Genomic DNA, 14960 nt, shown 5'->3' on the forward strand with positions numbered 1-14960 from the left:
ATGTGCTAATGTCTTGTATTAAGATATACAGATATTATAAAGTCACTTTCAATTTTTTTCCAGCAATTATTAATAGAGAAATAAAGTACTCTTTAATACACATAGCACAACTATCTACCTAAATGTCTAATATCATTTTTTAGTATTTAATTCTTACATTAGTGAATTTATTTAATATTTATTAGTAACTTGTAAATCCATTCAAATTTTTTTTATTTAATAAATAGTTTTTTATGTAAATATTTGTAATTTAATTTAAAATAAAATATTTAAAAACAAGTTCAATGAGGACTAATTATGTAAGCTGATTTATTAGCTTGATCTATTTTTGATTTTATTGTTACGGGTGGTCAAAATATCTTTTTAATACATGTACATATCTAGTTGTTATGCTAAAATAATCATTTAGTTTAGCTTAATTAGGTGTTTAACAAATAATCCAACAAGTTTGTATAGTAATAAAAAATAATCATCTTTAAATTTGCAAAATATACATAAATAAGAAATTGCATCTCCTGATCATCCACATTCATACAGTGGGACAACCCGCAACCCACTCAAGTGGATTCCACATACGGGTTCACCCAAATGTGAAACGGGGAAGCCGGGTCTCTGATTTCCCGCCCTTTTGAACCCTCAACTTTCGGCATCTCCCGCGAGCTATTTTTTCTGAAGTCTACCGTTTGTTTTCAAATCTACCATCGCTCTTTCGTTTTTGATGTCCAGAAATGTCACCGTATCCGTCAGGGTTCGATTGTGCGGGTGATCGATGTCCTTTGCCTTGAGGCGAGATTAGATGTATTCGAATTTGGGATCATTAGGTGATGTGTCGGCGGTGAATGGCAGCAGTGATCGTTGCTCATCGAGCACCACAGTCGAGAACTTAGCATTTGGGGTTTCGTTTGACGGCCGCGGACAGTTTCCGGCCGGAAATTGACACCGTGGTGTCGGAATGGATGCGTTGCTCTTGACTGTATCTAGTTTCTGCTTCAGAGTTTCACTGTGAACGTGTGGCATTCGTTCATCACAATTCAACAATTGGCTCGCATTTTCCTGAATTAGGTGTCTTCTCTGACTCGTATCGAAGGATGAGCGGCATTGATGTGCATTTCTAAGAAAATATAGGCTTAAGATTCTCTGACTATCACTTTGAGGACTGCTCATGTCAGGGGTGTTCCCTGAGTGGAAGTTGTGGAAGGGCATGAGTTTTCATTTCTTACAGATCACAAGTGTTGGTGGATGCCTACCTTCACAAGCGAGTAGTCATATATGTATTTTTTGCTACATGATATGAGCATTGCACGATAGCTCCTGCTCACGTAGTGTGAATGAATTAGGGGTCCATTTGGGTGAATTGTTACGTGGAAGCTCAAACGGCTTTCATCAGCACTGCTCATTATCAGAGTCTTCCGCAATGGCTAGCAATGGAGGAGGTAGAAGAACCAGAGGGGTGGTTCCTGAAGCCTCCGCTCGGGCTGCGGCGCTTTCTGAGCTCAAGAAGCTTAAGGATGAAGGTGGACGTCGGGTAAACAATTACCAGGTTAGAGAGGAAGATAAAATATACGACTCTCTGTCGGAGGCGGATTACAACCTTCTCGTCCTTAAGAGAAGAGAGGAAGTTAAGAATTTTGTGGTCGCTGATGATGGATTAGGTTACGCGGATATTGGAGAGGAGGAGGACTGGAATGTGGATCAGTATTGCGGCGACAGCGAGGACGACGATGCAGACACAAACAAGAAGAAAAAGAAAAATGCAGATGGTAGGACGTTGAAAAGTTTGGGACGTCAATAGGAAGCCGTCTGCAGTTTTGTCACGAACCTTATTTTACAGTGATTTCATTTCTGGATTTTTTGCAATCACTAGATTCAGTTACAGGTGAAGACCATGTTGCATTTTAGGTTACCATTTCTTGCCAGTAATAATAATTTCGGTGAATTGATCGGATGAGTTTATTTCGAGTTGAACAGAGGTCAAGAAAGATGCGCCAAACAGGAAAGCAGCTGCTTTGTCAGCGGCTGCATCTCTGATAGGAAAGCAGCGCCTTGCAAGCATGTTCACTTCTGCTTCAGGAATCCCTTCTCTTGGACGACGTCTAAGGGACGATAAAGGAGTCAACACGGAGTCCATTTTGGATGATGTGCTTGCAGATGTTTCTGCTGACGATGTCGATCGCGAAAGAGAGAAGCGTCGACGACGTGCAAGTAAGCATCCTGTTGGCCACACAGTCTATCTGTTTCGTTCTCTGCTGTATCAGGTACTTGTCCAGAAAATGATTTCAGTTTTTTGCCTTTTAGTTTACTGGTTCAAGGCACGCTGTGACCGTGTGGTCAAATGATAAGTTTTATTTAAGACCTGTCAAGTTGTGCGTTTGATATAGAGTCTGTCTTTGGAACTTTTTGGGTTTTGTGTTCTACATCTCAAACGGAATGCTCGGTAAATTTTCAGATTTCCGCCCATCAACATCTGTGCAGGATGTGGTGTTTCAACCTATACCGGAGAGGATGGTTGTTAATATTGCCGAGAAATCCACACCCGTAAGTTCTTATGACACCTATTTTGAGAATCCTGTCCATCCTTTGGCACTTGTATTACCGAAAGATACTCTCTGATTGTATATCCCTATTTGCGTGCAGGGAAGCCAGATTACTAGTTCTTCTCGCCCGAATACAGATATTCCGCTGAGCAACTATCTGGAAGAAACGAACGCATCTGAAGGTCCCTCTGTTTCAACTATTGGCCAAGAGTGTGTTACGGATATCTGCGACAATCTCGTTCAAATAGATAAAAACGAGGCCATCAACGAAGAGGTTAAGAAAGTTGTTTCAGATAATATAGTCCTTGATATGAAACCAGAGAAGAAAGCAGAAACTGTGGTTCTCAATGCCAAAATATCCAAAGTGGAAGATACAGGGAAAGGAGCAATGGCAGCGTGGCATGCAATCAGCAAGGGCACTGCAGGAAATAAATCTGTTGTAGATATTAAAAAAGAGGAGGAGTTGACCGATCAGGTTATATGCGATGGCAATAGTCTACCGTTGGATGCAGAAAGTCGGCTTCCCTTCTTTTTGCTAGACGCCCATGAAGAACCATATGGAGCTAATCCTGGCATTATCTACATGTTCGGAAAGGTATGTATCCATGCTGAAACTCTGCAACTTTAGCACTCATCATCTTTGCGGATAGTGTTTATCTCATGTGATAGGTTTTCTTCAGCTTCAGTAACAAATAGAAAATAAAGTTTGATTCTTGAAGGGCATATCAGAAGAACTACATGCTGGGCATGCTTGAAAACCGTTCTTCAATACCGCAGTTGGTTAATAATGTTTTTATTGTTGTTAATTTGTTGTATTGTAGGTGCCAGTTGGTGGAAAGTACGAAAGTTGCTGTGTAGTAGTGCGGAACATGCAACGCTGTGTGTATGTTGTGCCTACCCCGAGTATTTTCCCCTCGAATTCCATTGCAGAACTCGGACAATTAGCATCCTCTGACCAGCCTGCAGAAAAGATAGCTTTCAAAGCGAAGCTTCAGGTATAATTTATCCTACGCCAAATTACTTCAGAAGGTGAATTAGATTCTTAAGTCTTCTAAATACTTTCTCTTTGGGCACCAACACCTCTCCATGGTAATGCTCTTAATTGATTTGAAGTCCACTGTTTCGCTGTGTTGTATTAGTTTCATCTGGATGTTTCTTTATACGAAAACTTGTGTTGTATCGTATTGTATTGTATTGTAGGCAGTGCTCTTGTCTGGCATGTGTGGTGTGGTTTACTCTACTCTTTCTATCATAATGACATGACACTTGTCAAGCTTGAAATCAGTTAGGGTTTATCGTCCTTCCTAGCTAAGATTTAATGTTGCCAGAGTTTATTTTTGTTCCATAGGTTGTATTGCTTTGTGAGTGAATGGTTTATTCCAGCTTCTCTTACTGGCTTACGGTATGAGTCTTATTCCTATTCGACTTTCTATGCTGAACACTTGGAAGTCTTTTGCTGTGTCAAAAATTGATTTTATGCATCACTCCTATTGCGCACTTACACTTTGTCGGATTTGTAATTTTGCAGGAATTGTCAACAGATCTAAAGCAGGAAATGGCCGAAAAGCTTATGGACTTGGATGTTGCTCAGTTCAGCATGTATCCTGTAAAGGTATACTTTCTTGGTCAAGGAAGTGTACAGACACTTTGTGGTTCTATTCATCTTAGCTCTGCTGTAGTAATTATCGCTTTGACTATATTTCCGAGTACCTATGTCTTACCCAGCCTGTCGGAACTCTTGATCACGGACTCACCTTTTTGGAAACGTTTTCTAAGTATGCTGATCCAAGCAATAGTCATCACCTAAATGTGTTCAACACAATGATTGTCACAAATTTTTCTCTTTTAACACTTATTTGCGGCTGATGTTGGCAGCGCTCTTACGCATTTGAATGTCCAGAAGTACCAACTGGAGAGAATTATTTCATGAAGCTCATGTATCCTTTTAAGGTGTGATTGGCTCCTTTTGTTTTGATTTATACAAGCTTTTTCAAAATCTGATTAGCTTGCTCGTATGAAAGTTTCTTCCTCGATTTGCCTTCGAGGAGTTAGCTCTTGCATATTGTTAAGCTTCACTGTTAAATCTACTAGACTGTACATGATCACCGTCTTGAAAGACATGGTGGTAGACACTAAGCTACGATGTATTTGATATTGATGCAGTGATAGTGTTTTCTGCTCTCGATGTATTGCAGAATCCTCCCCTTCCAAGTGATTTAAAAGGACGGAATTTCGTGAAGGTCCTTGGGACACATACAAGGTACCAGGAGAACCTTGTCCTCATCCCACAAATGAACTTATTAGCTACTGCGGACTTGATTATCCATTCATTCAGTTTATTGGCTTGAGCAGTTGATGTTAACAGCTGTTTTCTGGATGCGGATGCACTTTCATTAACATACGTCATCTATTTCTGCGTTATTGTGTAGGTTTTAATTGGTTACCAATTCTCATGATTTGATGCCATGAATAGCGCACGATTTTAGTGACAATATATCCATACAGCACAATGTGAGCAGCTGTTTAGACACGTGTGTTTTTTTTCTATATGTTTAAGAAGGGCAATCCAATTGAGGTGTCTCGGGACTGTGGGCTGGGTTTCAGTGCATTGGAACTACTGCTAATAAAGAAGAGAATCAAGGGGCCCTGCTGGCTTTCAATTGCTGCGCCTCAGCGTGTTGCAAGCTCATCGCAGGTATATCTAGCCGCGTTAGCTATTGTTGCGGATCATCTTGGAATAATATCAAAATGACTAATAAGAGTGCAGTACGAGTTTTGCTTTATATTCCTAGTTTGGCCGATTCAAGTTTCCCAAGGATTTTTACGAATCTTTATTTTTTGTTTGTAAGCCAGTCTTGTACTAAGCGAATGATTTATTTGGCTTGTTGATTGATTCAGATTAGCTGGTGCAAAATCGAAGTAAATGTGGAAGATCCCAAGGACCTGATGGTGGCCCTTCCAGGAAAGGGACCGTCAGGAATCCCACCACTGACTGTGGCCTCTCTCAACCTCAAAACTGTTATTAATTACAAACTCAATGTCAATGAGATAGCCTCTGTTTCAGTGGTCTACTGCAAGCGAGTCAAGGTTTGCACTGTACTGCAGCTTATAGTTTGGGCCGGGACTATGGTGATTGTGCTTGCTTCTGTGTTTTCTTGTTGAATGTTTGTAGCGTCTGGAACAGCGTCATGCAATTTAATGATCTAGTGAATTTTCGTTTTGAAAAGTTGGAAATGAATGTTTGGAGAAGGAAATGACGTCCTCACATGTTATAACTTAGGTGGATGCTCCCATGCCTCTTGCTGAGTGGAACAACCGGGATATGCTGAGCCATTTCAGTATTGTGCGAAAGTTGGACGGTGGGATATTTCCTATGGGTTTCGCATCCGAGGTTGCGAAAGTAAACAGCAATTCTGTGAACACTCTCAATGCAGAGAGCAGGTTGACATATCCCTCCCTTTTTGACTGTCTGATTGTCTTCTTCTCCCCGCCCCCTTTGTTTGTTTTGTTTTGTTTTTTTGAATTTGCCTTTTCGGGTTTTGGGTTCCTAATAATTCAGCACATAGATTCAAACTTCGTTACCAGAAAGAAGGTGGGGAAAAACAACTATATAACTATTTTTCAGTGTCTTATGTCCACGGTCGATTCAAGAAGAAGTTGCACAGCTCTTAGGAAACCGTCATCACAGAAGTTGAAATGATTTCCTCACAGATCTGCAAGGAATCTGACATTACAAATGGGTTCACGGGTCATTTGCAGTGAAAGAGCTCTGTTAAACCTGCTGATGATCAAATTGCATCAGCTTGACGCGGATGTGCTTGTCGGACATAATATATCTGGGTTTGACCTTGATATTCTACTTCATCGGCTGCAGGTATGGTCTCTTCTAGTCACATCTACTAAGTAGGTTATTATTTATCAGATGTTATGAGAATTGAGGACAAAACTTGAAGAACCTTCCAACCATAGTTTGCGTGTTCAATCTAACAGGCCTGCAAAGTGGCAAGCAACGTATGGTCAAAAATAGGTAGACTGAAACGATCCCAAATGCCTAGGCTGAATGGAGGGGGGTCAACATTTGGCTCTGGTGCAAGTCCTGGTGCCCTGACGTGTATTGCAGGCCGTCTCCTATGTGACACATACTTGTCCTCTCGAGAGCTCCTAAGAGAGGTAAACTGGTCTTCTCGACACCCTTGACGTAGTTTTGTTTGCATTTTAATTAGACTTTTATGACTTTGGGCTTCCTCCTCATTGGACGTGCTTACACCGTATCGAACAGTCAAATTTTTGATGACGAAGATGCTGTGATACGTGAGCAGAGTTTTAGAAGAGACTTGATCCATGATGTCAAACCTTATAAATATAAAGCATTTTTTGATTCTACTGTCAACTTCAAACTCGAGCATTGTATTCCTATATATTCTCCTCATTTGTCGGAGTTTTTCTCATGGTTTACAGGTCAGCTATTCTTTGACTCAGCTGGCAAAGAGTCAGCTGGGTCGAGAGAGGAAGGAGTTGGTCCCTTCAGAAATTCCTGGAATGTATGGGAATTCTTCGTCTTTGTTGGAACTGGTGAGATATGTTCTTTAAACGTAGTAGACGACCTAAAAATATGGAAGTCCGGCATAGTCTTGGATTAAAGTCTCTGGTCGCACGGATGTGACTGCAAACAGTGCAAGTATCATCTGAAATTAAAAGTTTTGTATGTGAGTGAATTTTAACGGAAGTGGCTTGAGTGCATATAAGTGCGGGATATCTTTATTAACTTATTCATCTACATTGAAGTATGATTTAAACTTTTCTCTAATTGTTTTGCTAGTTTGTGCTTTTTTACCTTTGAACCACAAGCTTGGATGCCTCGGTATTAGTAGCTCTGACGGTTAGAATCATCGTTCCAAACGAGTCTAACTCTGGGTAGAGAGTTCTGGTTTTGTGTATTATGATTCTCGTGAGAGTAGTTTGTTCTATATTTGTTCTGTTGATCCTGAGGTTAGTTGATAATTTCCTGGGTGATTGCTCGCAGATTGAATCTGGAGAGACAGATGCATGGCTGTCCTTGGGACTCATGTTTCACCTTAGTGTATTGCCACTGACTCGGCAACTCACCAACATCAGTGGTAATCTGTGGAGCAGGACGCTACAGGTATGGTGCTTTGCAAAATTTGAATCCGATTTTTCAAAGTAAAATCCTTAGGATTTCATCTGCACTTGAGGATGAATCCATGTCTTCTTGATAATAGAACATGGGGATATTTTTGTAGGGAGCTAGGGCACAGAGAGTGGAATATCTTCTACTACACGAGTTCCATATTCGAAAGTTCATACTTCCTGATAAGCTATCCCAAAAGGAGAAGGAGAAGGAGGTTGGTAAGAGGAAAGCATCAGCACAATCCGATAGAGATGTACCACCAGATGGTGAAGATGGTGACAATCGTGACGCTGGCCTTGATAATGCAACCGCCAAGAAGGGGAAGAAAGGACCTGCTTATCTTGGTGGATTAGTCCTGGAGCCCAAAAAGGGTCTGTATGATAAATATATCTTGCTGCTAGACTTCAACAGTTTGTATCCCTCCATCATTCAGGTTCACCCAACAAGTTCTGAGCCTAATAGATTTTTTCTATTTTTAGCTTCTAAAATCTCTGAGTCGTCTTTTGCTCGATATCGAGATTCTCCCATTTCAGAATATGCTCATCATTTATTTCTTAAATATTCAACAGCATTAGTGAATAAGTTCTGATGGTTCACTCTTCAGGAATACAACGTCTGTTTCACTACTGTGGAAAGAACTGTCACTGGTTCAATACCCTCAATACCTTTGAGTGATGTACCAGGTGTACTACCTCAGGTACATTATCCTCTTTCCTTGCAGCTTCTTAATTTCGATTGTGTAGAGTTTGATTGTTAGGACCTGGGCTGCAAATCTCATCGTCGCTTGTATCATTAGCAAATGCAGTGCTAGATGTAGGAATGTCTGATCATTGTATTTCAAATTGTAATATGCTGTGTGTTTGTGACTCTACTAATGTTGCTGCTGAAATGAGCATTGCACACGAACAGGTGTTGAAGGGTCTTGTAGAGCGAAGGAAGCAAGTGAAGGGGTGGCTTAAGAAGACAACTGATATTTTGAAGTATCAGCAATTCGATATCCAGCAGCAAGCTCTTAAACTCACTGCCAACAGGTATCTCTATTACTGAAAATCCCGTTGCTCGTACTTTAGTTCTTGTTAGTAACTAGGAATATTATGTAATCTTCCAATTTCTTTTAGTGGTGAATGTAAAATGTGATCTGTTTTACTTCCCCAGTTGAAAATGTTTTGCTGGTTTTAACTGGGTTTGAAGATGGTTTGTCTCGTTCCTTTCTCACTGTATGCGGCTATGGCAGAAATAGTTGAGGATTATTTACTGCACCGCATGTTTGGATACTGCTAGTCGATAGGGTGGCTATTAGTACTTGATTTTCAATGTTATTATTGATGATATTCGATTTTCGTTAGCATGACATTTGTGTGATTGTGCAGTATGTATGGATGCCTGGGCTTTACTAATTCAAGGTTTTACGCCAAGCCTATTGCCGAACTTATTACTGCCCAGGTATGCCTACTAAATTGTATATGAATAATATTCGACAAATTGAACTGAGCTTCTGTACTACTATGCAATGTATTCATGATTTGGAGAATAAGAAAGTCCTGTGCTGTTGTAATGTCTGAATTCAGGGACGTGAGATATTACAAAGCACTGTGGATCTAGTGCAAACTTCTTTAAATCTAGAGGTTTGTTCTGCCTTCCTTTGATTTTTAAAATTTACCTCCACCCACGTTTTGCCTTCCTAAAGATGTATCCTCTGACGAGGATGATAGTTCTAACTGCTTCTGACTTAAATGCTGAGACGCTGTCTGTAATGATCAATCATGAAAATTGTGCTCACTAGGATAGTGGAGTTTAAAACTAATGAGTGTAACTAGAAGGTAACTTGGTCATACTGTTCTCAACTCAGAGACATCAGGGGTGATCTTTGATAGGTAATATATGGAGATACAGATTCTATCATGATTCACTCAGGGTTGGAGGATCTTGCAGCAGCAAAATCGATTGCCATGAAGGTCATCAGAGAGGTATACACCTTGGTTCTCGTCAACGGTTTTTGGGTGGTGTTATGTCCAGACATAGCTTTGGTAGTGCTGCTCACTCAACATATTATCTCATGAAACTTGTGTACTCAGGTGAATAAAAAATATAGGCTCTTGGAAATTGACCTGGATGGAGTTTACAAGCGGATGCTTTTGCTCAAAAAGAAAAAATACGCTGCTGTCAAGGTGCAATCTAATAGCGATGGTAGTGTTACAGAGGTGCGTATGATCAGGATCATCTTGGTTTCTTTCTTGGAGAGCTCATTTGACATCCTTGCACCAATTAACCACTAGGCTTCATTTTTGTAGAATGGTGATTCCTGTAATGAAATCTAATAGTGGCAAGTTTTTCTTCACATCAGGTTATAGAACAAAAGGGACTTGATATTGTGCGACGAGACTGGAGTTCACTTTCTAAAGAGATCGGAAATTACTGCTTGGAACAAATCTTATCTGGCGGGTATATTTCCTAACCTAAGCATTTGTCTTCTGCTATTCTTATAACGTGCCATGCGTTTCGAAAACCAACTTTTACTCCTCGTAGGTTATCTTGTGTCGAACTTCAATTGACTAGTGGACTAATTCAGGTCTCGCGAAGAAGTAGTGGATGCCATCCACTCTCAACTACGGAAGGTGAGTACTTCATATCTCATGTGTATTAGAACGTTCATGAATTCCGCAGCGAAGTTTGAAGAGTGTAGGATCATGATAAGCATTATTGGCCATACAACAGTGTCTGTTTTAAAACAAGGACAACTAATCAGTAGAAGGACCTTGAGGATTATGCAGTGACTTTTGAACTGAAAAGGAACAATGGATGTGGTCTGCAGCTACAAGAAGACATGAGGAATGGGCAGATTGAACTGGATAAATATGTTATTACTAAGTCTCTTACTAAACAACCCGAGGACTATCCAGATGGAAAAAACCAACCCCACGTTCAGGTTCAGTGTTGTGCTTGCTCATTTGTATGGATTGAAGTATATTTTGTGAAATTTCAACAAGTTTCTTTTTAAATGCGTTAATAATATTTATTCGTCAGGTTAGTGGTCTCGAATTCAACTAGGTTTTACATTGAATCTTTTGTTTGTGTAATTAACCCTCAACAAATTCCGCACTTCCAGGTGGCACTGAGGCGGAAGCAGAGTGGGCATCGCATTTCCCCCAATGACACTGTGCCGTATATCATCTGTATTAAGAAGGTTACACATCTCATGCCCTCAGCCCAATTATAAGGGTGAACTACATCTTACTCTTGATTAGTTGTATGGTATAATTCGCAATCTGTGTGCTTTATTCCTTTACAATCGTTCTTGAGCGCTAGCGCTTGGTACAGATCAAAGTGTTAACTTATCCTGCCCAAATTCCGCCAGGAATCCACGTTTGATTCACGTCTCATTACATTGGCTGCGCACCCTGTCTACAGGGCTCAGAGAGACCTCAATCTGGAGGAATTGCAGATAGAGCAAGGCATCCAGATGAAATCAAGGAAGAAAATTCTGATTGGTTGGTTGATGTTGAGTACTACATCTCTCAGCAGGTAGAGCACCCAAAGCATATATCTACTAATTCTTTACTGGATTAACGTATGCTCAGCGCATACTAGGCGCGTTTTCAGAGGGATGTTTTACAACTCATGATAATCTCGTGTGTTGCAGATTCATCCTGTTGTATCAAGACTTTGTGCACCTATTGAAGGAACTAATGCTGGGCATATTGCTGACTGCTTGGGATTGGACTCCGCCAAGGTACGTCTAGTCTTATCCAGTATAAACCTTTTTTAGAAGCTAAATACTGACCAATTGCTACTATTTTCGTCGCGAGTCATTTTGAACTCCCAAAATAATGTGGTGTTTGAGAGCTGTTCCAAGGAAGTACGTTTTGATTCTTGCTGTGTCTTTCAACTCTTAATTCCCACCCTTGTACTTCAGTTTCTTCAACGACAAGCGGCAACTACTATTGACATGGATTCAGCTCGTCTTACTTCAGCTTCCATGCTTGAAGATGATGACAGGTGGAGTTCCTAGCGAAGTCACTTTTGCTGAAGTTCAAACTTTTGCTTTAATGTTTGATGGACAACAAAGATATTGCTGACCTAGATTGTGACGTCAGAGTTGTTCATTTATCCTATTTTCTGCTGGATGTCAGGTACAAGCTTTGTGAGCCGTTGGAGTTGGTCTGTGCACAATGCTACAAGAAGTATGTGTTTCCAGGTGTGACTGAAATTCTCTCATTAATTGCCACTCCGAAGGGCACCTCGAGCCCAGCTGCAGCATGTCCCGACCCCTTGATGTGTGACCAATGCAATCAATCTGGTGGATTAAATCGGGTCTCTCCGGCCATGTTGGCTAACCAGGTCGTTGTTTTAGCCAACCTTAATTAGCTTTCATGCCAGTAGTCTGATTGTAGATTCTTTTATTGCCTATTACGTCTTTCTGTACTCAGTCTTGCATTATCAGCAAAGGAGATACAGCTGATTCAGAAAGAATTTGCTACAGCTTTTCACGAACCATGAATTCGATGGATGTCATTTCAAGAACCAACCAATTTGGTTGATACTTATTCCTCCTAATTCTGACGTGCTACAATATTGATTGATGCAGGTCAAACTGCGAGCTGATGAATTTATTAAGCGCTACTACGAGTGCTGGATGATGGTGAGTTGTTAGTGTAAAGGGTCTTGATGACCTCCTTTGATGTCCACCACGTCCAACTAGCTATTTAATCATGTTTTCTGTATAGGAAGTGTTGGGTTGCAAGTTAGTCAAAGTTCCGCGTGCTACTCGATCTGTCTTTTCCTATCTTGCTCTAACTTACTTTTTCTAAAACATGTGCTTTCATGATTTGTGATGAAATTAAAGCGGCTTTAGCGACACTTAAGAATTAGTTCGACCTTCTAATACATATTTGTGATAATTAGGTTGGGTTTTTTTTTATTTGTCATTCAAATTCTACATCTCAGCATTCTTCCAGTCAGAAAGATGTGATTTTCTACGGCTTGGAAATGCTTTAGACTGCGTTGTTTTTCTTGTAACTTGACCTTTATTTTACCGTGGCTTTGCAGTGTGATGATGAGATGTGTGGCCACATCACTCGGAATATCACATTACAACGTGTGGGAGATGCTGAAAAGGGGACTGTCTGTCCTCTCTATCCTCGCTGTAATGGTCGACTTCGTCGCCAGGTCAGTATCTCCGAGTTAACACTACACTACCTCTCGTTGTTGAACCTTACATTACAGTATGTGTCCTGTTATGTTCTTCGAATTTTTAACATATTTATTTTTGTATGTCATGAATTTGTGTATGCAGTATACGGAGGCACATTTATACAATCAGCTGACCCAGTTTTACCGCTTATTGGATGTTTCTCGTGTTCTTGAGAAGGTAATTTGTTTCGTCTCAACTGAGTTTCAATCTGAGTCTGTTTACGAGAACAATGGAGGAATATTTCGCTTCCTAATTTTGGGAACTTACCTGTTTTGTGACGTGATGTTCCTCAATGTTGAATCCCTGACTACTGACGTGAAATCTTGTGGGTTGCGATTCAGATCGTGGACTCCGGGGAGAGAATGGCCGCTGAGCAGAAGTTGGCTCCTGTGCGTACCGCTACAGATCTGGCTGTGTTGACCATCAACAACGTTCGCAACAAGTGTGCCTATAGATTCATTAAATTGCGTGACCTTTGTGTCACTGTGTCTGACCCATGGGCTACTGTTTAGCCTGTCCAGTTGAACTGCTCTTGTAGAAGCAAAGAGAATATTAGATGCAATTTGCTTGCCTTAATTCATATATCTTCCAGGTACTTAGGTCGTCGATTAGTTTTGGCTATGATACAACGCATGCACCGGTCTTCAGGAGGAAATTATCCAGTGATTAGATACATATTTTAGCCGTGACGACCGTAATCTACCTCAGCGGTTCTCATGATTTTACTACCTTTGATGACCGTGAATAGGCTGAAGATTACCATTCACGATAATTGTCAGTACTTTGTGACCTCGCCTGCCTTACCGGAGACGACCGCCTTTTAGATTCCCTCACACTGGTTGCCTTTCGTGAAAGGCTGTAAATTTCTTAGTGCAATCCTCTGCAGGTGCCGTGCCGGTCATGGGTTGATTTCCAAAAGGATGTAAATTAGCATCAGGCTGTGCATCATGAACTGTAGCAGTTGTGCAGTTATTTTCTCACTATGTACGTCCGGTTAGTAACATGTGTCAATTGAGACACATTCTAAACAGAAAGTGTTGCTCCGGATTTTCCTGTTGGTCCCTATTTTAATTCGAGTCGTATTATGTTTGGATTATCTTCTTTTATCTATATGTAGTGGACGTTTGTTCTATCTAGCACACTGATGTTTTGCAGTCATTTACGAAACTAGAAAATGCTCTCGCTAGTAGATTAGGGGATGAATTGCGAAGGAATAAGTGTGGAGTAAGTGAGTTCGAGGTTTGGACCCTTCTTCATGAGAGCTCACTGAAATATCGACGAAGTCTCTATTGAAGATATTCTGCTTCTAGATAAGGTTATTTGTAGTTTTAAGGAAATGAGGTTTAATTGCTTAAGATATTGAAAATCAAGTTTCTTTAATGTACAATATATGGTTTTTACAAAAATTAGGAATGTTTAAAAAATACTTCTTTATTTTTTATTTGTACAATTTTATATTTTGCCCAAAACTTCAAAGTGAACAGAAATTCTTTTTGAGATATCTAATTTTATTCTACCTACTTTAGTATAAAGGTAAATATCAAAGATCATAACACTTCTTTGACAATCCACAAAAGACATAATATAACAATTGGATTTAATATAGTTTAAAATATATCCATATTCCAAATGTATTTAACATTTGAAATATGGAATATCTAATATATATATTAGATTATTCTATTTTGTGTATCATAATCACATAATATTAATTCAGCCTTGTATGTTATTGATTTAAAAGTATCTTTGTCATTTATATTTATATTAGTAAAAAATATATATATATATATTTATATAGAAATAGAAACTATGAGCATATAAGATTTTTATCTTCATATTTATCTTTGTAATTTTATACATGCAACCATATATTATTAATATTGTATATTATTCTTACACCAATATGTATATGGCTTACGTACAAGCACACTCCAAGTTGCTACATATACACCCATTATGTCTATATATATACACACCCAAGGCTTCTAATTGACTCATTTAGATCTCTTTTCTCTTGTCTCAATGTGGCTTCCAACCCCATCTCTTTTTCCTGTGTCCAAATGTGGATCTTGGTTCCCCTTTCCTA

General features: G+C 39.8%; 1 protein-coding gene across 1 annotated transcript; it reads left to right on the forward strand.

The window, feature by feature from the left end:
• Window positions 1–687: 687 nt before the first annotated feature.
• LOC112286868 (DNA polymerase alpha catalytic subunit) lies at window positions 688–13970 on the forward strand. The gene is made up of 34 exons (XM_024529208.3): window positions 688–1760; window positions 1969–2202; window positions 2447–2535; window positions 2635–3129; window positions 3356–3529; window positions 4063–4146; window positions 4410–4484; window positions 4730–4794; window positions 5139–5229; window positions 5433–5621; window positions 5815–5975; window positions 6294–6408; window positions 6525–6704; window positions 6993–7106; window positions 7558–7677; window positions 7796–8116; window positions 8288–8380; window positions 8593–8714; window positions 9054–9126; window positions 9252–9308; window positions 9558–9650; window positions 9759–9884; window positions 10028–10125; window positions 10253–10298; window positions 10496–10609; window positions 10790–10867; window positions 11092–11205; window positions 11324–11413; window positions 11597–11679; window positions 11814–12021; window positions 12269–12322; window positions 12730–12849; window positions 12977–13051; window positions 13216–13970. The coding sequence occupies exons 1-34, from the start codon at window positions 1415–1417 to the stop codon at window positions 13384–13386; spliced, it is 4668 nt and encodes a 1555-aa protein (XP_024384976.1). The 5' UTR covers window positions 688–1414; the 3' UTR covers window positions 13387–13970.
• Window positions 13971–14960: the final 990 nt, after the last annotated feature.

The sequence above is a fragment of the Physcomitrium patens genome, chromosome 1 (genome assembly GCF_059467195.1).
Source record: "Physcomitrium patens ecotype Gransden chromosome 1, ASM5946719v1, whole genome shotgun sequence".
In the NCBI taxonomy this organism is placed as follows: Eukaryota; Viridiplantae; Streptophyta; class Bryopsida; order Funariales; family Funariaceae; genus Physcomitrium; species Physcomitrium patens.

Coding starts and splice junctions, on each gene's coding strand:
- LOC112286868 (XM_024529208.3), top strand. CDS start 1,415: ATGGCTAGCAATGGAGGAGGTAGAAGAACCAGAGGGGTGGTTCCTGAA. Junction 5,976..6,293: donor ACTCTCAATGCAGAGAGCAG/GTTGACATATCC, acceptor GGTCATTTGCAG/TGAAAGAGCTCTGTTAAACC. Junction 11,680..11,813: donor ATGCTTGAAGATGATGACAG/GTGGAGTTCCTA, acceptor GCTGGATGTCAG/GTACAAGCTTTGTGAGCCGT.